Here is a 26617-nt window from a genome sequence, read left to right as displayed (position 1 = left end):
ATGAATTTCCATTTTACAACACAGAAGTATGAAAAGAGATTACCCTGTTACTATTACCCGATGATGTAGTTAGTTAAGTAGGTAGAAAATGTGCATGTATGAAGTGTTGCCTGATATAGGCCTATTTGTAGTATTACTTTGTAACTGGTCCTCTCTCAGCTGACACAGTCAGAACCGCCTTTTTCAGAAGGGGTTATCGAAGAATTTGTCCCAACCTGTCCGCTCTTTTCCACAAAAATTGGCAGAACAGTGGTTTTTGCTCGGACAAACAGTGGTTTCGCTTCGATCTGAGAGTATGACGCTGTAGCAGATGAAATTTTGTACTCAAAAGTGTTGTGAGCATGAACTCACAAAAGCGGGGAATTGAAGTGAGAAATTTCATTCTCTGTAACAAATGGATCATGAGGTGCAAATAATGGTACAGACATCCTGACTCCCAAACGATCAGGGGTTAATTCGGCCTGGGGGAAAGGTGACAAATTAGGAATTCACGGGAAGAAGTCAAACAAATCCCCTTTTGTTACTGACACCTTCCTCAGGTCCTACGAGAAGAAACATAGAACAAAGGACTTCCTGGGGAGGACAGAGCTGTATATAGGGGGAGAGGGTCTGTGACTGGTCAGAGATGTGATGTTGAGACTTCTGTATGTTTCCTGACATTTTATCTCTCCGGTACCGTTATTAAAAATCTGCAGTGCTTACCAATTGAGTTGCTTGTCGCCTGGAATATTAATTTTTTTACTACACCCTCATTCCCTCAAACTCGATCTTCTACATTTGTTGTGTAAAAAGGACATAGCAAGTTTTTTGTATCAATGATCACTTTAGGATATTCCAGTGCATTTACATTCAATATATACTGTACCTTGAGTGAGGTAGAAATGCATATTGTTGCAAATATAAATACTGTTAATTTGTTATTTTTTGTAATTAATCATTTACTGAATTTCTTTGTAGAATATGTTACTATTATTTGGGTTTTTGTTCTCTGCATAACTGTAAGATGTTTGTAGGGTCCTCACCTCAGCTACCTCTCACAAGGTGCCCCTGAAAAAGGTGATGAAAGTTCTTGTGTAGTATCTAATCTATGAATATTAGCTTGTGTGTGTGTGTGTGTGTGTGTGTGTGTGTGTGTGTGTGTGTGTGTGTGTGTGTGTGTGTGTGTGTGTGTGTGTGTGTGTGTGTGTGTGTGTGTGTGTGTGTGTGTGTGTGTGTGTGTTTCTGCAGTTATAGGCAGTTTGCATATATGGAGAAGGAGATGCCACTTGTATCCTTGAAGATGCTGTAGACCACTAAGCCTTATAATTTTGGTATTTATGTAAAAGACACATTATTGCTTCTTTAACATTGTTTGGGGCGCTGCATTGTTTTCTCAATAATTATTGGTCCTCCCAAATAAACGAATCAAACTGTGTGTGTGTGTGTGTGTGTGTGTGTGTGTGTGTGTGTGTGTGTGTGTGTGTGTGTGTGTGTGTGTGTGTGTGTGTGTGTGTGTGTGTGTGTGTGTGTGTGTGTGTGTGTAAAATCTGTTGTAATTATTTTACATTTTTCTCTGCATAGCTGTCTCCTTCACCTATATTAGTTTATCTGTCTTTCTGGTCACAACAGAAATTCAAGACGTTTGGGTCCTCAGCTCAACTGACCAAGACCTTTGCTCATTGAAGGCATGAAGTAATTTGTGATGCCCCCACGATTGCAGTTTTTAAATCCAGATGGCTTGCTCTTTTTAACATGTGCGAGGTAAGTTATTTGTTGATTTTTTTGTGTGTTTATTTCCTCATTTTAGTAAGACCAGCAGGCCTTTTTGTAACCTTTGTCACAAGTCTTAAGTTACAAGTATTTTGTAGGTATGTGTTTTGTGCCCTGTTTCAAGTTAAGTGCCAAGTTCAAGAGGATCATGACAGTTGGTTTGCTGTTGAATTTCTTCTCAGAGCTGGATGGTCTTTCAACAACACTGCTCCGGGTCTTCAGCAAGAAAGGTGCTTCTCATGCAAGGAAGATACAGAGGATCCTGGTGCCCATGACTCAGGTAAAACATGCACACTGCCATGCATCACAGTAATGCTAAAATTTCGAGATCTAATGTAATGGGGAGAAGTAGGGTGTCTTGGATCATATTGCATTTCTACCACTAATTTCAATCCTTCAGCCAGTTTTGAACTCATTGTCTTCACCTCAGTTCTAACTACAGCTGGCTTTACACACAGCAGTCCTAGGCAATGATATAACAGTCTTTTGCAGGTCAGTTGATGTGGTTGCTGCTCTGTTTTATTATTATTTTATTTTTTTATTTGATTCTCATGTCTGTCTGGCTTGCGATTCCCATGAAATGATCAGGGGAATTAAAGGTACACTGTGTACGAGTTTTAGTTGTTTATTTCCGGAATTCATGCTACCCATTCACTGATGTTACCTTTTTCATGAATACTTACCACCACCATCAAATTCTAAGTATTCATTATGACGGAAAAATTGCTATTTTCATACATGAAAAGGGGGATCTTCTCCATGGTCCGCCATTTTGAATTTCCAGAAATAGTCATTTTTAGCTGCAGAAATGACTGTATTTGGGCCATACTAGAAAATATTAGTTTATTACTTGGTAAGCTTTCATGAAAAGGTCAAATTTGGCAACCCAGTTTCAATTAGCAGCGTAGTTGCAGTACCTTTTTTGACCATTTCCTGCACGATGTACCTTTTTAAGGTCAGACGTCACATTTTGGCATCACTTCAGTACGTTTGGAACCAGGGCTGAGTGCTGAAATGGTACCGAGTACTTGGGGCTAATGGAAAAGTGTCAGAGCTGCACCATGCCATATCAAACAGTGACGTACTGTACCACTTCACTGCCAGTACCAACGATACACTACGCTACTAGATAAATGAGATGTGTCCTTTGTTTAATGTGGTTGTACCTGTACTGCGTTTATTCTTCCTGTTGGTTAAAATGTTTTTCCTGCATGTTTGTTTCCTGGCATACATTGACCGGCCCTCATACGCAGACTGACAACATTGATGTGAAGAGGGAGTGCATGCTGAGGAGCTGACGGTCTACCTGAATGAAGAGCCAGACAAAGTGGTATGTTACAACTCGGCAGCTAGATCTGTCTTTTTCGTTATTAGGTGGCATAGGGAGATCGCACACATCAGTGGCCTGCGAGGCTCATTTTGTTGGGCTCTGGTGGGCTCCTCCTGTGCTACCTGACATGTCTCCTGGCATCTCATCCACGTTCTGGACACTGCTGGAGGACACACCAAACCTTCTTGCATTGATGTGCCATCTTGGCCTCAGTTATGTGTTCTTTGCAAACACGAATCTGCCCAATTCCAGCTAAAGCACCCTCACATCATCACAAACCCTTTGCCAAATTTCACGTTCAATCCAACACCAGTCATCTCTGATTTGTAGATCTCTGCAGGTCTCTATCTACCCATGAGAGTGTGGAACTTGCTGTGGCACATTGCGAAGGCCGCATTACTGAAGCAGCAGAAGTTATCTTAGAAGAAAACTTAAACTCAATATAGGTTTTAGTTCTGGAATACGATCGTGCTGTAGGGTAATAGTTTTCTCATAGTTTCACCTTAGACAACTCCCCCTTAGGAGACCAAACTTTGAGCAGACTCTTTTGCATTGGATGGGTGGGGTTTGACATATCTTTCTCTCTCATACAATTTTTGGTTGACAATGTGCCTAAAAGGGCCAATATGTTCAAAATACTAATAATTGTGCTGGTGGGGCAGCCGTGGCCTAGTGGTTAGAGAGTTGGTTTTTCAATCTATTGGTTGCAGGTTTGAATCTCCCCTGACCTGTCACTACATCTCCATCCATGGCTAAAGTGCCTAAGGCAAGGCACCTAACCCTACATTGCGCCAGGGCCTGTAACCAATACCCTGAAAAGTAATAAATGTAAGTCGCTTTGAATACATGAAAGCGTCAGCTAAGTGTAATGTAATGTATTGTAACAATTTTTCACACTGTATACTTAGCTGTATGTGTAAAGTTTCTCACCAACACTCGTGAAAAGATCATGACCCTGTTTCTCAAAAGCACCGTTGTTAGTTAGCGACTTGGTATTTTGCCAATGGGAAATTGCATGCAAGCAAAGTTTTTACTGTAGTTACCAATGATGCTGTTGAGAAACATACTCCAGAATGGGGTCATAGCCACACCAAAAACGAAGAGAGGTAATTGAACATCAGTTTGATCTCACATTCAATTGCCTAAACAGGCAGTGTGAGGGCACACAAGTCAACATCCTCCTCATACCTTTCATAAACTATACTAAATATACTACTATACTACTTTTCCCATCTCTGGGTGTGTTAGAAATGCCCCAAACTTGCACCCACAAATACCGCTTACGGCTTCAATCATGGGTTTTGTTTACTGTTTTCCAGGATGTTGATCTGGACGGTCCAGCTGAAACGTATTGTCTTCGTGTGCGTGTGATCGACAGAGAGTCCTCAACGACATTGGTAACGTACCTGTGGCCATTGCAGTGTTTGTTTTGGTTTATGCTCTTAATCTCTGTTACCTTCCAGAATGGAAGTACACTTTCAAATTTCTGTTTCATTCTAACCGTCTGTTTCATCAGTTTTTGCACTGCTTTTAAATGTACACTGTGTAAGATTCTTAGTTGTTTATTTCCAGAATTCATGCTACCCATTCACTAATGTTACCTTTTTCATGAATACTTAGCACCACCATTAGGGTGCATCAGTTGCCCCCTATGAAAAGATATGGCCTTGGCCCTATAGTAAAAATGTTCTACACCCAGTAAAAACACACTGTGTAAAATATTTTGAAATTTGGATGAAGTCTACCGGGGCCACCAGCCCCATGAAAATAGAAAATAATGGTGATAGTCAACATCTTGAATAGAAACAGGGCTGGACTGGCCATCTGGCATGGCGGGCATTTCCCGGTGAGCCCCGCACCCTCGTGGGCCCCCATTGTTTTATTTTTTACATTACTGAAAATAGGGGCCCATTAAGGTGCGGGGCCCACCGGTGAGTCAGTTCTCCGGCACTAATAATGAGGGGGCCCCCTTAAATCCGAAAGTGCCCGGGCCCTATTTATCGCCCAATCCAGCCCTGAATAGAAATGGACATTTTGCTGCATAAAGCTACCCAATAAAAACATATTGCCTCAGCTGTGTGATAAAAAAAAATTCTATGCACAGTAAAATCACTCTGTGGAAAATGTGTTGAAATTTAGATTAATTCTACTGGGTCCACCAGGCCCATGAAAATACAAAACAATGGTGATAGTGATGGGCAACCTGGATTCCAAAGTCCAGTGCCACATATTCCAAATATAGCCAATATACCGTAATGAACCAGCTGACCCACTGCCAGTATCAAGCAAGAGATTGCGAAGTTGTATGACTTTTGTGTGCTTCACCTGTGGGCCTAGGATTGTACAGGTAGCTGTTAATACCTGGTGGAACATCTGTACTAAAGCTGTGAATGCTCCTTGGAATGACTTATGTTTTTTCAAGAAATCCCTGCAGTAGTTCAATAGAGTACATACAATACAACTGTATGTGATGTTGGAAAGAGTGGCTTCCCAAAACCTGTACTTAAGTGGGCAGTCATGGGTGAGCGGTTAGGGCGTCAGACTTGCATCCCAGAGGTTGCCGGTTATGCCGGTCGGTTCGACTCCCGACCTGCCAGGTTGGTGGGGGGAGTAATCAACCAGTGCTCTCCCCATCCTCCTCCATGACTGAGGTACCCTGAGCATGGTACCGTCCCACCGCACTGCTCCCCATGGGGCGCCACTGAGGGCTGCCCCTTGCACGGGTGAGGCATAAATGCAATTTTGTTGTGTGCAGTGTTCACTTGTGTGCTGTGGAGTAATGGCACTCTTCAATACAGTTGTATTGACTGCCTTGTAGCCTAGGCATTCCAAGGAACATTCACAGCTTTAGTACAGATGTTCCTCCATGAATTGTAGGCCCACAGGTGAAAAACGTAAGGGTTAACGTTCGGCGAGAAGGTCGCTACCGTGGAATAGCAGCACGACAGAGAGAATCTTTAGACCCCGACGCGGAGCGGAGGGGTCTTGTTCTCTCTGAAGTGCTGCTATTCCACAAAGCGACCGACTCGCCGAAAGTTAACCCACTTATTATATGGATATACTTAAATGATTCACACATGGCGGGGACATTTCTTTAGGCCTATTTAATGTTAAGTCTATTATAGTTTTTAATGTTAAAAGATTGCTGCTGCGCAAAACAAAACAGTGCCGTTGTGGAACACCGCTAGGCAACAGCTAGGTAGCCAGGACAACAGGTGTTGTCTATCACAGCAGCTGATTAGAGTCTTGTTGAAAAGTCGCTTTAGCAGTGAAAAGTCTTGTTGCCATTGACAGCGGTCTGTTATAGACCAACCCGTCCGTTATCGAAAAATAACAGACGTGCGAAAGTTGGGGAGCCCCGTTGAAATGAATGGAGCATTCGACCGATGACGTCACACCATATAATAAACAAATATAACAGTCATGCAGCTTTGCAATATCTTGCTTGATACTAGCACTAGTAGATACTAGTGGTCCAAGGCAGCAAGGAATTTATATTGTGTTGCAAAAGAGCAAATTTGCCTAAATATAGCAGTTTGACCATCAGTCTGTCCTGAGACTGAAGTCTGTGTAAGTGGATCGACTGAATACACAACCTGCTTAGATATTCCTTCTGTTTGTGCTCCCAATACAGGTGATTTCACTAATTACCTCATCAACCTGGCTTAAGTGGTAATTAGGCTCAGCTGGTTCATTATATTGGCTGGGGCAAATGTGTCCCGCGGTTTGTCCACCTCTGTTTTAAGACAATGGCAAACCTAGATTCAAAAGCTACAATCCAGTGCCACAGATTTCAAATTACCTGGTTTTACCTGTCCAATGGGGCACCTAAGTCTCCACCCCTTCCGGGCGGCTTATGGGGCTGGCAACGCAAAAACTTTTGACTGGGCTGTAATGGACTGATCAAAGCTATTTTCCGACCCACCTCACATTTCCCCGTCGATCATACATATGCTGTGCCTCAGAATTAATAACAACCAATGGTGTGCTTGTTGACTTCACTTGGCAAGCGATTTTTGAGTTGTGTGTGTGCAAAAATATACAATTATTTGGACTACACAACAGACGTCGCATGTCCGACGTGCAGCCACTTAAGCCGCAGTGCAGCGGTAGGGTTGGCTGTGCCTCGGTTCACGTCAGATATGCGAGGCGCACGTGTAGTCTCTAACATAGTTTTGCACAAAAGCTAAAATAACGTTTCTTGCGTGTCGAAAATGAGTGGTCTTACGACGCAAATCCAAACCTTTCAAATTCACTGTCATCATATGTGAAATCCGGAGCACATGCCAAACGGGATGAGGATTTAGCTTGACTCGCTCCATTAACTCTCATTCAAAATTTTGAGAGCTCCAGCCCCATGGATCGGAAGTAGAAGGGCGTGACTTAGGTGCCCCATTGCCCTAACTGGAAAGGTAAAACTAGGTATGTCATTTGGAATATGTGGCACTGGACTTCAGCTTTGGAATCCAGGTTGCCCATCACCATCACCATTATTTTGTATTTTCATGGGTCTGGTGGACCCGGTAGAATTCATCTAAATTTCAACATATTTTACACAGAGTGATTTTACTGTGCATAGAACATTTTTATCACACAGCTGAGACAATATGTTTTTATTGGGTAGCTTTATGCAGCAAAATGTCCATTTCTATTCCAAGATTCTGACTATCACCATTATTTTCTATTTTCATGGGGCTGGTGGCCCCGGTAGACTTCATCCAAATTTCAAAATATTTTACACAGTGTGTTTTTACTGGGTGTAGAACATCTTTACTATAGGGCCAAGGCAATATCTTTTCATAGGGGGCATCTGATGCACCCTAACCACCATCATATTCTTAGTATTCATTATGACTGGGAAAAATTGCACTTTTCATACATGAAACTGGGATCTTGGCCATTTTGAATGTCAAGAAATTGCCATTTTTAGCTGCAAAAATGACTGTATTTGGGCCATACTATAAATTATTTGTTTATTACTTAGCAAACTTTCATGAAAAGATCAAATTTGGCAATAGGCAGCCCAGTTTCATTGAGCAGCATAGTTGCAGTACCTTTTTTGACCGTTTCCTGCACAGTGTACCTTTTTTTAAGAGTTTTTAGAGAAATTGAGAAATTAATCTTTCTCATTTGCACTTGAAGAGGTACCCTCATTTTGTATCTTGCTTTGATCATTACATGTGCAATGAAAAAATAAAGGCAACTAATTCTTCAACTTTATCGCGTGTAACTTTATTGTAGTTGGTCTTATAGGCTCAACTGGAACCAACTTACAACTGACGAACTTGGCTGACATGCATATTGGTAGATGCGTGTGCCTTGAGGTGTTTTCTAGCTTGATCTGAACTGATAAGGACAACAATGAATGTTTAATTAATTAAGGTATATTGATTTTATGATTGACTTTTATTATGTTTGATGTTCATGTGGCTTGACAAGTATTGTCTTAATACAGTTAATTAGATGTGTTGAACAATCCAAACAATATTTTGTTGTGGGAACATAAATATATTATGGAAAGTATTTCCATCCAATTTGATTATGCTACCATAGCAAGATGTTGCTTTGTTGAGTCTATCAATGTAAATACTGCTGTAACTACCCCATGAAGTTGGTTCATCCAGACCTAAACCAAATATGTTGGAGCAACATGTAAAAGTTATGATGGATTAACCCTTTCTATTAAGGTTGAAATAACCTTTAAAAGTTATGTTGGCTGTACCCCTAGTACTTAGGTCACAGTTACACTTACATGTTATGTTGATCCAACATATTGACCTTAATGTGACTCAACAAAAACATTTCTTGCTAAGGTAGCATAATCAAATTGGATGGAAATACTTTCCATAATTTTTTTATGTTCCGCCAACAAATAATTTGTTTCAGTGTAGCGCTATTCCGACATGCCGCTATGCCGACATTGATGTCTATTGTCGGAATACCGACACACCGAGATATGACATTTCTGTGGTTTGTGCTTCGTTGCTCAGTTTTTATCAGTTTAGGGAGAGTGCATGCCGTTACCTTAACCCTAACCCTTAACCCTAACCCTACGGCATGTCTGATGTCGGAAAAACGGTACGTTGGAATAGTGTTTGCCCCCTGGCAAAAAGGGACGGGAGGCGACAGGATGGTATGGGACAGGAGGAATGGGAAGGGACAGTAGCAGGCACAAAGGGAGGGCATGGGACAGCGCAATACAGGATAGGAGAGGTCAGGAGGGGACACATTGGCTTAGGGGGTATTGGGCAGGAAGGGACAGAGGAGGATAGGACATCACGGCATGGGACGAGAGGGCACAGGAGAAGATGGGACAGCAAGAGACCAGATGGGGATAGGGGACAGGAGAGGACAGGGAAATGCCAGCTGATTGCCTAAGCCCTTGTTGGGACAGTTATCCTCAGCTTATAAAAATGTGAATATCTCAGCCTCTGATGCACATAAACATGAAATGAGTTGCATTTCAACCCTAAGACCCTCATATTGCATTAGAATGTGTTCATTCAGCTGTAATATACCCAAATCTTTATTAAAATAAGGTAAAATCTCAAGAGCCTGAATAAAACATACATGTCGCTCCAGAAAAGGTCAATCAACATATTAACTAAAATGGGTTAATGCAATATTCTACACAACGACTGGTTCAGGCCACCACGGTCATGTCCTGCGTTGACTACTGCAACTCCCTCCTGGCAGGTCTATCTGCTTGTGCGCTAAACTGCAGATGGTCCAGAAGGCGGCGGCACGTTTGGTATTCAATCAATGCAAAAGGAAGCATGTTACTCCTCTACAATGTATTCATTGAGCTGCACTGGCTATCGATTGCCATCCAGATCAAGCATAAGGCCTTGAACCTTGCCTACAAAACCATCGCAGGAACGGCCCCAGTTTACCTGAAGGACTTAACCTTATGTTGCTGGAAGAGAACTGCGCTCCTACAGCACAATCTGGCTCTGCCACCTGCTCGCATTAGGTACTCCCAGTCAAGACTGTTCTCCGACATTGTTCCCAGTGGTGGAACGGTCTGCCAGAGGCACCAAGACTAAGCACATCTCTTTCAGCCTTCAAGAAGCAAGTAAAGACTCTTCTCTTTCGTGACTATCTACTGCACTAATGCTTGAGCTGCCCCAGTCCCGTGCTAGACTCTATGGCATGATGTGTGTGTGTGTACCCTAGGCCCTGCTTTACTGAAGAAGAAAAAAACGAACCCTTCTTTGCATCTGCACTTGTTGCTCTGTATATTTTCTGTGCACTTTGTACCTGCTAGTGATGCTGGCTATGATTATGTCCTCAATTGTAAGTCGCTTTGGTTATGAAACGTCTGTCAAATGCAATGTAATGTAATAATTATGTAATGTAATAGGATGGAATGTGACAGGAGGGGATGGGGTAAGGCAGTGTTTATCAACACATCACCTCGTCAACTACATTGGTTCGGAAATGGGAGTCAGAGTATGAGCGTGCTGAGCTAAAGGGCCGGTCCGATAGCCCAATGCTATCGCACTGCATTGAGGCTTCGGGAGGGAGGTTTTTTACTAACGTTCCACGCCGAACTCTGCTAGTTGGACTCCATTACACTCTCCCTCCTAAACCTCACTCCCATCCTGGGTCAACAGCACCACTGTGACGGTGTTCCTGCACAGTTCGTCCCCCTCTGGGAATGAACCTACCACCTCGTCAACTACATTGGTTCGGCAGTGGGAGCGCGCTGAGCTAAAGGGCTGGTCCGATAGCCCAACGCTACCGCACTGTATTGAGGCTTCAGGAGGGAGGTTTTTTTTACTAATGTTCCACGCCTCTGTTACACAAACACCCCCTTGGTATCATCCTAAGCCTGGAAACGCCCCACTTAGTATTAAAAATGAAATAGACTAATGCCCCCCAATATGCAATTGAGCACCTCCAGAGCCCCCCATGAGAAACACTCGGGTAGAGGATATTAGCCTGCCTGTCACTAGCCTGAATCTCTGCCAGTGTTGGTCTGGCCATCACAGCCTCAGCATTCACTGGAGTCAGACTGGCATCATAAAAAGGTGCGTTTCCAGATAGCAGAGGGACGTTGAAAAGGCACCGACTATTGGTCAGAATCGTCGTTTTCCATCGTTGGTCAAATAAACAATTAATTAACAGACATGCTGGTTCATTCTGCGTATTGGTCCAACACCTTTTGTTGTTAATCAACGCCACATGACCAGCCTTGTGCAAGGTTCTGTAAGGTCACGACAAATTTCTGTTGCTAAATGACAAACTGCTAAGCTGTGCCCTGACCAATGTTAACCTGTCAGCAAAACAACATTTCTGCAGGTTTACGTTTGCCAACAACAGCGAAACAAGTTAGGAAAAAGGCAAAATCATGCCCTGACCAAAACCATCCCTAACCATAGACTCGAAAAACGGCGTATATATGCATTGACATGATTTCATGTTTCCTTACGTAGATCGAAATTTGGCAGCTGATCTCAAGGAGAATATCAGATTAAGCAAAGCAGGCATGGACACAGTCTGTTTGTCTGTTGGTTTGTCAGCAGGATAACTCAAAAACTAATTAAACTAACTAAAAACGGATTTGGATGAAACTTTGTGTAGTTTTGTTGGTGATACAGATCACGAACTGGAACCAGGAATTGTTTTAAGATTCTTCACCATTGCTAGCCTAGAACTCCAGACACAAATTAACTAGTGACCGCAAATTGAATTGCGGGACAGGGCGAATTTTGACACTGTTTCTAACTCCACAAAAAGAAGGCAGAAAAGACTTAAAATAGAAATAGGTGTGACGTAGTCCAATGTTCTATCAAACAGCTTCCTTGGCGGAGGTCTGCACTTTCTGAGTACATTTCTAGTTAGCATCTGTATTCATCTGAAGTACATTGGAAGACACAAGGAAGGGAACGACTATAAAAATAGATTGTGTGTGTGTGTGTGTGTGTGTGTGTGTGTGTGTGTGTGTGTGTGTGTGTGTGTGTGTGTGTGTGTGTGTGTGTGTGTGTGTGTGTGTGTGTGTGTGTGTTTGCCAGTGTGAGTGTGAGTGTGTGCGTGCATGTGTAGTGTGTACACCCCGCCCCATGCGGCGGTTACACGGCTGGCTTTGTGTCTGCTCACACAACTTTCACACGATGGCCGTTTCTGTTTTCACTGGAGATCGGCTTCCAGTTCACATGGTACAGCACGCCAGCCAGAGAGCTGTGCTGCCCTTCCTCACAACCCCGGCCCTACTGTAAACAAGGATGGGGTCAGCCCTGCCTAGCTCCAACACACACTCGTCTCGGACACACACACACACACACACACACACACACACACACACACACACACACACACACACACACACACACACACACACACACACACACACACACACACACACACACACAGACATACACACATATTTGTACACACACTCAGAAACATACACACAGACACAGAGACACACACAGACAGACAGAAACACATAGACACACAGACAGACACACACACACAGACACACACAGACACACACACACACACACACACACACACACACACACACACACACACACACACACACACACACACACACACACACACACACACACACACACACACACAAATACACAAAAATACACATAGATTTATATGCACTACACTTGTAGAGACTAACACACATCCACACGCACGCACACACACTTGGCCCAGTGTAAACAAAGACATGGTCAGCCTATCCAGCTCTGTAGTAGCAGTGGCAGCAGTAGCATCTTAGAGAGCCCACAGAGCAGACAGAGGAGCAGACCAGCCCTGTGAGTACGGAGGAAGTGCTGAACGTCCTGTTTGTTTAGAATGCCAGAAAGGCACACACACACACACACACACACACACACACACACACACACACACACATACACAGACGTGCACACACCCACAGGAACATGCACAGTCCCACTCACGCACGCACACACGCGTATGCACACACACACACTCTCTCTCTCTCTCTCTCTCTCTCTCTCTCTCTATCACACACACACACACACACACACACACACACACACACACACACACACACACACACACACACACACACACACACACACACACACACACACACACACACACACCCTCCCCTCTGCCCCCTTCACAGTGTGAACAACTGTCACTACAAGGACCTCGAGGGCTACACACCAGAAGGGCGGAGGCTGGTTGTTTGTTGCTGTGTATTCCCTGTACACCAACATTTATAAAAAGTTTTTTTTGTCTGTAAACAGGATTGATAAATATAGACTTTTATTAATGGCACAGAGAATTTCTGTGAAGTCACGTGAGTGGTTTTAGGAATGCAGGCAATCACGGTGTCTATTTTCACCTTCCAGTTTAGAAACATGGGTGGGGTAGGGTGGAGTGTAGGTTTGCTCATTATGAAAAAGATTACACAACACCATCACACCTCTGGTAAATTCTAATTTAAATACAAATTAATCTCTACTTCTACTAAATAGTCAAAGTATAATACACTTTTAAGGAATTAAATGTAAGTAATTATGTAATGACTATATTTTACTTTTAGGCCTATATTTTTATTGCCAGTTCAATGGTCTTTTTACTCATTACTGTACATGGGCCTGAATTTATTTAATTTATTTTAATTTAATATTGAAAAGTATCATATCTTATTATGTTGATGTATAATAGAGATCTACATAGCCATTCGCTGGACATTTGTGGGGAATGAAGTGTGTAGTCCATACCTGTATCGTTTTTATTACAAAGAATTTACTTGAGTTAAGAGAAGCTGACTACTATTTTCTTTGATTCTAATTACCTCCGCCAAGGAGGTTATGTTTTCGGTCACATTGGTTTGTTTGTTTGTCAGTCGGATAATTCAAAAAGTCATCAACAGATTTGGATGAAATTGTGTGGAGTACAAGTGGAGGAACACATTTTGGTGGTGAACCGGATCACACAGTCAAATATTCTATCAAACAGCTTCCTTGGCAGAGGTCTGCACTCTCTGAGTGTACGTCTAGTTATTGAATGTTGTCTTCCTCTATTTCTTGTTTTCTTTTCTTTATTTCTTTCTGCTCTCATTTTGTGTGACGCACATTGAACTGCACCTGTGTATTAAATGTTCAATAGAAATAAGCTTGCCTTGCCTTACTGTCTCTTTCTCTTTGTTCACAGAATACACACACACACACACACACACACACACACACACACACACACACACACACACACACACACACACACACACACACACACACACACACACACACACACACACACACACACACACACGCACGCACGGAGAGGATTTTTCAGAAGTTTATAGCATGCAGGTGGGGCCCTGTGGTCTTCCACGGCAGCCTTGACTGCTGCTGGGAGGTGAAAGTTCACGTCTGGAAATTCACCCAGCCTATCTAGTGTATCGCCACTCTCAATATAGACTCTAAATATATAGACTATAAATGTATATACTATTATTTAAACGCTTTACGCACGGCCCGGTTATAAATATGGTGTTAACAGAATGGAAATGACTAAGTCGTGATTTATTACTAAAGGATTGGTTTAGTAGTTTAGAAGAATGTGTTCACAATGACCATTATACCACTGCATTGGGAGAATGGTGCGCATTATCAAGCTACAACACTGTGACACACTCACAGTGTTGTTATTACAATAAGGAGTATCTTAACGTAAGAGTGAATTTGCAAATGAGTAGGCCTAGCCTACGTACTGTACAAGTGTGTGTTGCATGTCAAATACTAGGGCCCCTCAACAGACTCTCATTATAAATGTAGGCAATAGGCCTATAAAATAAGACAATATGTGGCAGACTCACAGTGATGTTATAGCCTACTGTAATATGGTGCACAATCAGTTTGAAAATGTGTGCCTATAGGCCTATCTGTACAAGTGCGCTGCATGTCATACAAGCCCCCCTGAACAGTTGTCAGATGCAAAACAAGCTGTTATGTGCTTTGGTGATTTCGGCTGGCCTGCCCTGCCCTGGCACATCTCTGTCCTTGTTGAGGGTACATATGGCTTGGCACTGGGACGGGGAGGAGACACACTAATTACAATCTCAACAGGGAACAGGGGCGGCATGTGACCTCCCATCGAGTCAAAATATGTGTTACAACCTGGAACGACTCTGGAGATACTATCTCATTATGCTGCTTTATTTTTCTAAACGGCACGATAGGCTATACGTGAATGTAGGGCCTTAAATGAGGAAATAGGAATGAACTGTAGGCTACACACGCGAGAGGGTGCTCTGATATATTGCTCACGTTTTAGTGTTTACGCGCAAGCAAAACAAGGTTGCGCGAATCCCTTTGATCGTATATTTTGGCATAACAATCCCTCCAAAATAACCAAGAAGTGAACTCCCATCCGCCATTCACCGTGACTGGAAACAGTCTACGCCAGCCTGTCTTGAAACGCAGAGACATTAGCTAATTTTGGAACAGTACACACTGCACCCCTATTGTTTTCCATTTATATGTGGATTTTTCATCATGGGAACGTGTTCGGACATGATTGAACAGTTGCCCAAATGGCCATCCACTGAAACTAGGCTGCGTCTGTTTAAATCACCTAAAATGTCCGTCAGATCCGACTCTAAATGAGAGAACGTCACAGCAATCTCTCACCTATGTGAAAGGGAGAAACCAGACTTCAAGCGTGTGTGCGTGCGCAGTGCGCACACAAAACTACTGTAGCTGGAGAGTTGCACGCAGTCTGTCAACTTCATATTTTGCCAGCTTGTCTTTGACCCTCGTGTAATGTTGTTTATTTCTGCGAACCGTCAGATACAATAAAAATAAACATGTTTTGTAATCGTGACTTGCCCCAACAAGAGAACTCCAGAATCACCACATTTTTATGCCCTAGATCCGTCTGTTGTTAATTTAAGGGCGGGGAAAAACAACCCATGACATTCATGCCAGGGCACGTTTTTATGAATGAAAGTTTCCCCCCGACTTTCTCCGTCCTTTTTGTGAATGAAAAACAACTGGAAAATCTAGTAGGAAACCCTCTTGGGGTCTCAACCCCTGATTGGTCTGCGCCTTTAAAGCTCCACCCATGGTTGCTAGGCTTTAAGACTTTCTCTGATCCGATTGGCTAAAACACCGAGCTGAGGATTCATTCATAAGTCAGGTCATTCATGTAGACAAAAAAGAAAAAAAAGAAAGAAATCTGAAACCCTGGAAAAGGAAATCCACCAATCACCAATCCCCTTGACCCAGCTAACATCAGACAGCAAGGAAAGCAAGTCTTACTAAAATCAACACGTATGGCAGTAAGGAGGTCCCTCGCCCCTAAAGCACTTCTGTATGCTGCGAAAACGCTGAGTGAAATAAAAGTATATTCCAGCTCTATAACACCTTTATTATTCAACATTTAGGTAACTCGAGACTGTTATTTGTGGCATTGTTCTGTCTGGCAGTCTATCACCAACCTTCCTGTGGAAAATAGCGATACAGTGTTTGTCTCGTATCCAAATCCTACAAACTGTTTCAAATGAAAGTAAATTAGTAATTAGAGCAACGGTACACATATTTTCATAGTTTCGTGGGTTTGAAGAGAAACAAAATAGCCAAATAGCTGCTGCGCGTGAGTTTCACATCATTACAGCACGGCTCTAAACAGGAAATTGAGGCAGCATTTGTAAGGCTCTGTTCCATTTCACTTCAGTCGGAAACAATGATAGTTATAGTCCCTCAAAATGTCAGCGACACTTAACAATTTAAAACTACTTTAAGTTGTGGAAATCTAGGGGAAATAGCTTGTTTGAATACACAGGGAACACTCTGTATCCCTCAAGAGTGAGCAGAGAGGGATACGGCGCTGTTGCTGTAAGCTATAGGCTACGGTCGTCGGCCAGTGATTTCCTCCTATGCGTTTTTTGTGAATGGTGCTCATTATGTATGCAGCTTTCTCGCCGCTCCATTCACAAACTACCGCTGCCCCTGTCCTGTTCCCTCTCCCTCTCTTCGCAGGCTGCGTGGACCTCACTCAACACAGCCTAAATGACCACAAACGGTTAACGGATGGATTATAAAATGGACGGATATTTGGACCAGCAAGTGCCTTACACTTTAGCTAATGTACGTATGGATCAGTAGAGACGTTTTTTTTCTTTCACGGTTTGCAATGCCTTCGTATCCTACTTCTATGCTTTGCTGTGCCACGGGTTCTGCTGCATGCGAGATGTTTGGAGCAATCGTCTTAGCGATGAAAAGTGTTTTAAGTTTGCTTTAATGCCTCAAAGCCCAATGTCTGTCTCAGCGAACCATACTTGGATGGATTTAAAGTACGTAAATAAACTGTTACACGTGACTGTGAGTTGTTGCAATCACCCGTAGGTTTTCAGCGTCTATTTTGAATGTTTAGTCGTGTTGCTGTTAAGTGTAGGAACAATTTAAGGGCAAACCTATGTCATCACAGCATGAGTGCATCAACATTTTACAGGAAATTGTTTTGTATCCTATTTTGAAATTAAGGGAAGTCTTTTGAGCATTTGAAAAATGATGCGTTCTTGGTAACGTCAAAACATGTAAGCCTTTACGCATTCATATCACAGTGTTTAGTGTGCAAATGTGCTCCTTATGGTAACATCACGCTTTAGGCCCTATTTTAGCTTAATTACCGTCGTCTATGACTAGGTAATTGATCATTTGAGTCATTTTAATCTATTCCTTCACCTCTCCATAAATGCGTTACTACACTGCTGTTAAGCACTTTCTTTAGAATGTCTAATAAATTAAACGTTTCCTATCATGCTGTGTTTTTCAGAAGTCACAAGGAAATGGGCCCCTAAACAGAGTGTTGATGGCAGCGAAAAGGAAATACATGGACACCGAACTACCCCCTCAGGAATCTGAAGGTAAGGTATTAAACACAAGTGAGACCATGGCGCACTATCTGTGGCCTATGAATGCAGACAAATACTCTTATTTATTAGTTTATATTTTTTAAAAAAAAATAAAATATGACACGAAATTTATTTTAATTAGCTATGACAGTAACTTGCCAGTAGCCAGCCCTGCACTATTGTGTGTTGGCTATAGCTTGATAATTAAAGGGTTTGATTTGTTAGTTGATGCAGCCCAAGCTATTGTTATCTCAAATGGTTTGTTTCACACGTCTTTCTCTTTCTCGCACGCTTCCAGACCTCTTTCAGGATTTAAGCCAACTTCAGGAGACGTGGCTCACAGAAGGTGAGTCCTATTTGGCTTGTGTCCCCCCTCGCGATATGTTTTGTTCCTCTAGCGGTCGTAACATAAGGTCAAGTGTATCGGCGGTATACACATTCATTCAAATTATAATGCACGTTAATTAACTGAACTTCCGGAATGTCAGTGTTCTGTTTAGTGATATTCAGGCGCGCGCAGACCTGTGCTTGTTCCCCATCGCTTGTTATCGGCCTTGCACAATTTGCGGTAATGCCGAATAATCATGAACATGGAATTTATCAGCGGTCTCCAATTTGATACCTAATACGATGTTTAGAACGTCAGTGCCCGCCTGGTTCAGATTTTCATTGCGTTGGCAATGACATTGGCCTTAAATACCTCATGAACAGCTGTTGACATTTATTAGGCTGCATTTGCGCCAGATGAGGAGCAGTCATTTGTTCAATATGACAGATTAATGGAAATCTCACACAGTACAAGGCTTGGGTGGAGGGTGGGTGATGTGTGTGTGTGTGTGTCCTGTTATGGTTGTGTTGGCATGGGTATCTCTCACTGACATACGCACACACACACACACACACACACACACACACACACACACACACACACACACACACACACACACACACACACACACACACACACACACACACACACACACACACACACACACACACACTGGGACAGACATACTGGGCACAGACCACAATTGGACACACGCACGCATGCATGCACACACACATTCTCACTGTGTGTGTGTCCATTTGTACATCCCACACACACACACACACACACACACACACACACACACACACACACACACACACACACACACACACACACACACACACACACACACACACACACACACACACACACACACACAGGCATCCTGAAGGGACAGGTTCCTCTAGAGGGGAGGTGGTGTGGTGAAATGGGACTCGCCAGACACCGCGATCCGTATTTGGAGCTGAGGGAGCAGGCCAGGCACACAAGTCTTACAAGCCCCACTGGAACTGGCTGGCCTGGGTTTGGTGGTACAGGCTCAAAGGGAAGCTTATTGTATACCATCTCTGCGTCTTCACTAAGGAGTAGCCATGAAAACAGCTTTGGTTTTGTATTAATGTAAAAGCTGTGGATTTTTGTGACGTATCTTGTGCGTTTTTGTTTTTTTTGCAATGAAGAAAGATATTGGACATACATTTTTTTTGGATAATGTGTTTTAGTATAGTTGTAGTTAGTTCGTTGTTACTGTGACAGTTGCTGTGAGTGCTGTGAGTCTTGGAGGAATTGGGAGAAGACCAGAGTACTTTGAGGATCTCTCATGTTATTTTTTGTGATTTAAAGAAAGCTGTTTGTCTTTCTTTGTTTCAGTAGTTGTCATTAATTAGTTGCTTCTGTGACAGTTGCTCAGGAGTGTTTCTGCGTCAAAATGAGAGAAGAGGCAAGGACTTGTAGGATGTTTTTGAGTGTTCACCAGATGCGGTTCGGTGGTGGTGGTGTGCTGCTGAAGCTCTCGGTTTTAACGCTCATGGCCTTTTGAGCACCTTGAGTGGCTTTGACAGACGACGGGACTTCAAAGAGAGGAACGCTCAAGAGAAGACGTCACAGTGTGTAGAGCAAAGCTAGACAGAGCAGGCCAGCAGGCCAGTTCAAGGTCAATACCCCCCCCCCTGCGTTCCTACCTGCCAGCCTGAACAGTAAAAAAAAATGTTCAATGTTCAGTGTTAATCCAACACTTTTGTCAATTTAACATTCTCTACAGCAGTGTTTCCCAATGGGGGCTCTGTAGCCCCTATGGTGGTGTTAGGGACCGCTAGGGGAGTGTTTAGATGGAAACCATTGGGGGTCATTTAGTCCATTTAGTTTTTTTATAGTAAGGTGGGTGTTGGGAGGCTTATCACGAGGTCAAGGGGGCGTTTGTTCAAAAAAAGGTTAAGAACCACTGTTCCAGAGTGTATTTGGTCCTCGAGTACCCTCTAAGTGTTTAAGAGTTAGCACTGCATTTTGTTACCGTGTGCCCACCTGCCCCTTGCCCCGGGACGAGTTGAAGTGAAGACATCATTGGCATCAGGCCTGTATAGAGTAATGGATGCGCGGGACTCCGAAGACAGTTTGCCGTCTTCCTCCTGTGAAGCGGCAGGCACCATGGTGAGGGCGACGGCAACAGCTGCCTCGTGGTGGCTCACCATGAGATACTCCGTGTCGCGTGGAAAAGCGCGGGACGTGCAGCGGGCCCAAGGTATTGCAGCCGGCCACTATTACCAAAAGATGGAGAGAGAGAGAGAGAGAGAGAGACAGACAGACAGACAGACAGACAGAGAGACAGACACACAGACAGACACACAGAAACACAGACAGACAGACAGACAGAGAGCTGTGGACAAGCAGCCGAGATTCAGAAGGCCAAAGGTATAGCGGCCTCTTCTACAGAGACAGTAGCCATGAAGAAGAAGAAGCAATGCTGCTAGTTGGTTATATGGTGACCGCTACTGTTTGAAACCTAAGGCGCAGCCCGGCCTGGCCCTTACATCACAGCAAGCATGGCTGTCTGCTGTTTGCCATTGTCAGGCATGAGTGTGTGTGTGTGTGTGTGTGTGTGTGTGTGTGTGTGTGTGTGTGTGTGTGTGTGTGTGTGTGTGTGTGTGTGTGTGTGTGTGTGTGTGTTGTGGTGTGCGTCTGTGTGTGTGAGTGTGAGTGTGAGTGTGGGCCTTCTGTCTCTGTCTCTGGGGAACACAAATACACAGCACACACACACACACACACACACACACGGAATCAAACAGGCGCAAGTCGTTTTTTATGGGGCCGTTCTCCAAAGTATAGACTTATCACCCATTATCATGCGCTGGTGCGGACCTGTGAGTTTCACACATGGCCCCAGACGCGTTGAGAAAGAGACAATGACCGTAAAATGGCAACAGTAAGGGAAAAGAGAGAGAGATAGAGAGAGAGAGAGAGAGGAGAGAGATAGAGAGAGAGAGAGAGAGGGGGGGGGAGACCTGTCAGTGCTCGATTCTTGATTACCTTACAAGCTTCTGTGTTCCTATGCGTGTGTTTGAAGTCCTCATGGAGGCTGGGGGATATGCGGCAATGTGGACGTTTGTAAAAAAAAAAAAAAAAGAAAAAAAAAAAGGGGGGGGAGGGGGGGGGGGGGGGCAAGAGAGGCAGAGAGAGTTCATGAATGAAATTGTTTGCTTTGTGTGACACTGTGTGTGTGTGTGTGTGTGTGTGTGTGTGTGTGTGTGTGTGTGTGTGTGTGTGTGTGTGTGTGTGTGGGAGAGAGAGAGAGAGGGGGAGAGAGAATGTGGGTTCAAGTGCATGTGTATAGGTGTGTTTTTCATGTGCTGTGTGTGTGTTAATATAACTATTTGTGTGGCTGTATGAATGTGCTGTGTGTGTGTGTGTGTGTGTGTGTGTGTGTGTGTGTGTGTGTGTGTGTGTGTGTGTGTGTGTGTGTGTGTGTGTGTGTGTGTGTGTGTGCGCGCGCGCACAGTGCCTATCACTGAGAGGAGGAAAAGCATAAATCGCGGCCTGGATTAATGTGATCTTTTGTTCTGCCTAGTTTGCGTTTAGGGGTATATAATCAGGTGATTGATGTCAATGTGAGTGTGAGAGGGGGGGGGTTAGAGACAACATACAGCAAAATGAATGAGGCTTGCCCAGTCTTGTCATTTGGTTTTACTTTTTAAGACTGAGTTGACTGGTTGGCTCCACCCAGGATGGGCGTTTGTCTCGGGAAGAGAGAGAGAGAGAGAGAAAGAGAGAGAGAGAGAGAGAGAGAGAGAAGGAAAAAAAGAAAAGTAGTCATTGAGTTTTCCTCTGAGAAAAAGGAAACATGTCTCCGCGCACTCCCAGACGCAGCTCCAGTCTTGTGCTGACTTGCATTTCAAAGCCCTTGACATGATGTTCCTGAAAGCAAACTGGCTGGATGCAGACACACACACACACACGCGCACACACGGGACGCACACATGCACACATGCATGCTCTGTCTCTCTGTCTCTGTCTGTCTGTCTCTCTCTCTCTCTCTCTCTCTCTCTCTCTCTCTCTCTCTCTCTCTCTCTCTCTCTCTCTCTCTCTCTCTCGTGCACGCACACACACACACACACACACACACACACACACACACTTGCCCGTGTGTTCCAGTTAGCCCAAGAGACTTATAAGTTAAAGCCACGGAGCCACGGAACATCCTTAATGCCTCTCTCTCTCTCTCTCTCTCTCTCTCTCTCTCTCTCTCTCTCTCTCTCTCTCTCTCTCTCTCTCTCTCTCTCTCTCTCTCTCTCTCTCTCTCTCTCACACACACACACTTTCTCTCTCTCTCTCTCTCTCTCTCTCTCTCTCTCTCTCTCTCTCTCTCTCTCTCTCTCTCTCTCTCTCTCTCTCTCTCTCTCTCTCTCTCTCGAACACGACTTGTTCTTTTTGGTTCTTAAGGCCCATTGCATGTGTTCCATTGGAGACATGTTGAAACTGGCCTGAGTGATTTATTGTTTGATCTCCAGGACCGACCAAACACACACTTCTGCTGTGCTCTCTCGCCCATAAAAAAGGACCTTATCCTGTTCCTCAGGGCAGAGCGAGAGAAAGAGAGAGAGAGAGAGAGAGAGAGAGAGAGAGAGAGAGAGAGAGAGAGAGAGAGAGAGAGAGAGAGAGAGAGAGAGAGAGCGAGAGAGAGACTGAGACTTAAATGGAGGTAATGGCATTACTGTACAACAGATAGGGGGACAGACAGAACAGCATGTAAGAAAATCAGTGTGATTTATCTGACATACGAAGAGAGAAAGAGGGACAGAGAGAGAGAGAGAGATAGAGATAGAGATAGGGAGAGAAGGATAGAGAGCTAGGGACAGAGATGGCGAGAGAAACGCAAGAAAAAAAGGCACAGGAAACGGAAGGAGGATGGTTTTAAAAGAAGTGGATTTCAGGGTCTCTTATTTCCTCTCCACTGGTGCTGTGCGTCATGTAAGGCCTGGTGCCCAAGCACATAGGGGAAGAGAGAGAGAGAGAAAGAGAGAGAGAGAGAGAGAGAGAGAGAGAGAGAGAGAGAGAGAGAGAGAGAGAGAGAGAGAGAGAGAGAGACCAACCAGAGGAAGGGGGGAAAACGAATATGTCAGAACTTTCTCTTTCTCTCTCTCTCTCTCTCTCTCTCTCTCTCTCTCTCTCTCTCTCTCTCTCTCTCTCTCTCTCTCTCTCTCTCTTTCTCTCTCTCTCTCTCTCTCTCTCTCTCTCCAACTGGCCTCCCTGATGTCAGTGCCATTGGCATCCAGGCCCTTGCTGTGTTTGCTGGGCTCTTGGTTCACAGTGTACTGTAGAAGTAGGCTACAGCCTTGGGCAAGCAAGGGGGGTATAAAATAAATAAAACACTAATACAATAATAATTGTATTTGATGAAAATATAAATGTAAATAAATAAATAAAATGAAAGACTTCTAACGGCACAATGTCCGGGCCATGGGGTCAATGCAATATAAACATTGGTGGGGATTATGTCTCATTGTGCACTGTGTACTTTCATTTCCCTTACTTCCTCATAGAGAGTCGTCTGTGCCTCCCCCACCAACGCTCTCAAGACTATTATTTTAATTACAGGGTTTTTTTTTCGTTTGCTAAAGCCTTTTTTAAACTTTGGTGAAACTCTTCACACACACGCAAAAACCTATCACCAAATCAGCCAAACTAATAGCAAGAAAAACTGCTGTGTGCAGTCAGTTTGCAATTTTATAACACAGACTTTGCAAAATGTACCCAAGCCAATTAATTTCACAACTCATTTTGTATAACTGTGAACACAACTCACTGATTTACTCAACATTTCCAGTGACGAACACACTCCTAGACTCCTAACCTCCTCAAAATCACATACTTTGTGAATAGAGAAACGAAGAGGAAAAGCGTGTTCTTCATTTTTTGCTTTCTGTGTTTTGTTGCTACATTGTGTGGGAGTATTGTGATTGCAGTTTTTCTGAAACTGTAATGATCTGGCACAAAAGCATTCATTTCAACAACTGTGTGTAGAGTTAAGCTAACTGCGTTGGGTTTTGCCATTAATTTTACACAGTTTTGCTAATTTGGTGTGAGCTTGTTGTATTTGTGATGAGTTTTGCACAAAAAAACAGCCAAAGTAAAAAAAAGAACTTTGCAGTAAAAAAAAAACCCCAGCCACAGTGTAATTTCGGACTCTTGACTGGTTGGACAGGTTGGGAAATGACCAAGGTCGGACTCGGACCTGGATCCCCATGGGTATGCAAGCCCATATTGGGGGCTTAGCGTGCTGTGCCGACAGTTACCCCCTAACTTGACAAATTTTAATAGTCATTAAGGATTGTTCAGTTAGCCTCTTAGCTTTATTCTTCAATAGATTTCAACGTAAAAAAAGTAAATACAACATTACAACAACATTAGAGAGCCTTTAATAACATTACGGCTTGTCCATGAACTAAAATGTTAATACAACACCGATACAGAGAGGCTTTAGTAAGACATTACCACTTGCTCATTGATATTCTGATGCCGTCAAACTGATAATAGATTAGGCGTCGTCTAACTAAAGGGTTAAACATAGAAAGGAGGTTGACTCGTTTTATTTGTGTATAGAAAAAGTCCCTCCTCATCTATCATGCGATGGTTACCGCGACAACGCCTTGGCCTGGTGTGGATGGGCGGCTAAGCCCCGTGCCCACCTGGCCAGCAGCCCAGCAGGCAAAACACTGGACACTAGTGTGCTGGCTTGTGACACACACACACACACACACACAGAGGCACACGTGTGCATACACACACACCTTTATACACCCACACAGAGGCTCAGACGCAGACATGCATGCACACATACACTCTTGAATGCACTCAGAAACACACAATACACCAACTCACCCACGCACATGCATACATACATTTATAAACACCCATGCATACACGCACACACGCATACACGCATGCACACGCACGCACGCACGCACGCACGCACACGCGCACACACACACACACACACACACACACATACACACACACACACACACACACACACACACACACACACACACACACACACACACACACACACACACACACACACACACACAGCCTTCCATTGCAAGTTTGGCACATCAGAACCAAATGGGTGGGTGTGTGTGTGGTGGGGGGGGGAGAATTCACAATAGATGTCTGGCTAGAGCAAGTGTGTGTGTGTGTGTGGGGGGGGGGGGTTGGTAAGACAACGCCATGTGTCACAAAGTTGCACCTGCGAGCAGCATTGGGCAGGCTTTGCATAACGACTACTAAATGCCTTGCTTGTGGGTTCTGTTCGTTTGGTTGTGGCTCAGTCCATTGTCCCTGCAGTGGGTTTCTTGTCTAAAGGAAATGAAAGGGAGAAAAAAACTTGCAGAAAAGGGAAAGGAGCGGACAAAATCAAAAGAGAAATAGAAAGACAGATGAGGGGACTTTATGAGTGAATGGGTTGGTAAGGGAGTAGTGTCGAGTGAAAAAGCAGTGTAGAGATACCTCATTATTCACGAAGGAAATTAAAGTTTCTTGCAGTGCATGCATCATATACACCAAGTTGTGTTTACCAACCTTTTTTTTGTCTTGCATACTCCCTAGGCATTGCGATATACCAATAAATTCAGGCTCTGTCTCTGCCTCTATCCCAATGTGACTGTGCTATTATGTTTGTTGATGTAATTTCTTTCCACGTGCCCCCTGTAGTGTGCTCTCATACCCCTAGTCCGTATGCAACCATATAACATCATCATACATATCAAGTCAAGTCAAGTCAAGTCGGCTTTATTGTCAATTTCTTTACATACACTGGTCATACAAAGATTTGAAATGATGTTTCTTACTTTCCCATGGAAAGACATAGACGTACTTTAGGTATAGACATAGACAGTATAGACATAGACAATACAGATTCAGACATTTAAAGTGCAAGACTGGGCAACAGAAGATACAGAGAGCATATTACGAGAGGTATTGTTGTGTATTACAATGTCCTATTGTGACAATTCTGACATAATAATAATAATAATAATACTTTCGTTTTATATAGCGCCTTTCAAAACACCCAAGGACGCTTCACAGAGTGTTGTGTTGGAAAGTGTGAGTGTTAGTGCGCGTCAGTGTGTGAGCATGTGTGTGAATGCGTGAAAGTGCTTGTGGAACTAGCAGCCATAAGCCTCCAGGAAGAGATGTGTCTTAAGGTGTTGCTTAAACATGGCCAGTGAAGGGGCATTTTGGATGTGGTCGGGCAGATTGTTCCAAAGAATGGGAGCAGCAACATGGAAGGCTCTGTCACTGGTGGCCTTGAGCCTGGCACGAGGGACGATCAGCTGGCCCTTGGAAGTGATAGTAGCATTGTGAA

At 43.7% G+C, this 26617-nt stretch overlaps 1 protein-coding gene and 1 long non-coding RNA gene across 8 annotated transcripts in view; both read left to right on the top strand.

The window, feature by feature from the left end:
• The first annotated feature begins 1000 nt into the window (after positions 1-1000).
• Positions 1001-4749, top strand: LOC134467208 (uncharacterized). Of its 3 annotated transcripts, none has more exons than XR_010038475.1 (4): positions 1001-1056; positions 1609-1740; positions 1932-2029; positions 3003-3316. It is a non-coding gene; the product is annotated as an uncharacterized LOC134467208 (long non-coding RNA). The 3 variants fall into 3 exon arrangements; XR_010038476.1 differs by lacking the exon at positions 1001-1056 and adding an exon at positions 4399-4749 and having other exon boundaries at positions 1467-1740; positions 3003-3079; XR_010038474.1 differs by lacking the exon at positions 1001-1056 and having other exon boundaries at positions 1467-1740.
• An 11603-nt stretch (positions 4750-16352) lies between these two features.
• etv4 (ETS variant transcription factor 4) overlaps positions 16353-26617 on the top strand; it is a 74398-nt gene continuing 64133 nt past the window's right edge. The window contains exons 1-4 of one of the 5 annotated variants that reach the window (XM_063221670.1): positions 16353-16421; positions 17059-17166; positions 17855-17945; positions 18232-18279. In XM_063221670.1, coding sequence (XP_063077740.1) covers positions 17110-17166; positions 17855-17945; positions 18232-18279 — 196 coding nt within the window. In that variant the 5' untranslated portion in view covers positions 16353-16421; positions 17059-17109. The other 4 variants (XM_063221669.1, XM_063221671.1, XM_063221672.1 and 1 more) reach the window with 4 other exon arrangements.

The sequence above is a fragment of the Engraulis encrasicolus genome, chromosome 17 (assembly GCF_034702125.1).
Source record: "Engraulis encrasicolus isolate BLACKSEA-1 chromosome 17, IST_EnEncr_1.0, whole genome shotgun sequence".
NCBI lineage: Eukaryota > Metazoa > Chordata > Actinopteri > Clupeiformes > Engraulidae > Engraulis > Engraulis encrasicolus.
This window is presented reverse-complemented; position numbering and strand designations above follow the sequence as displayed.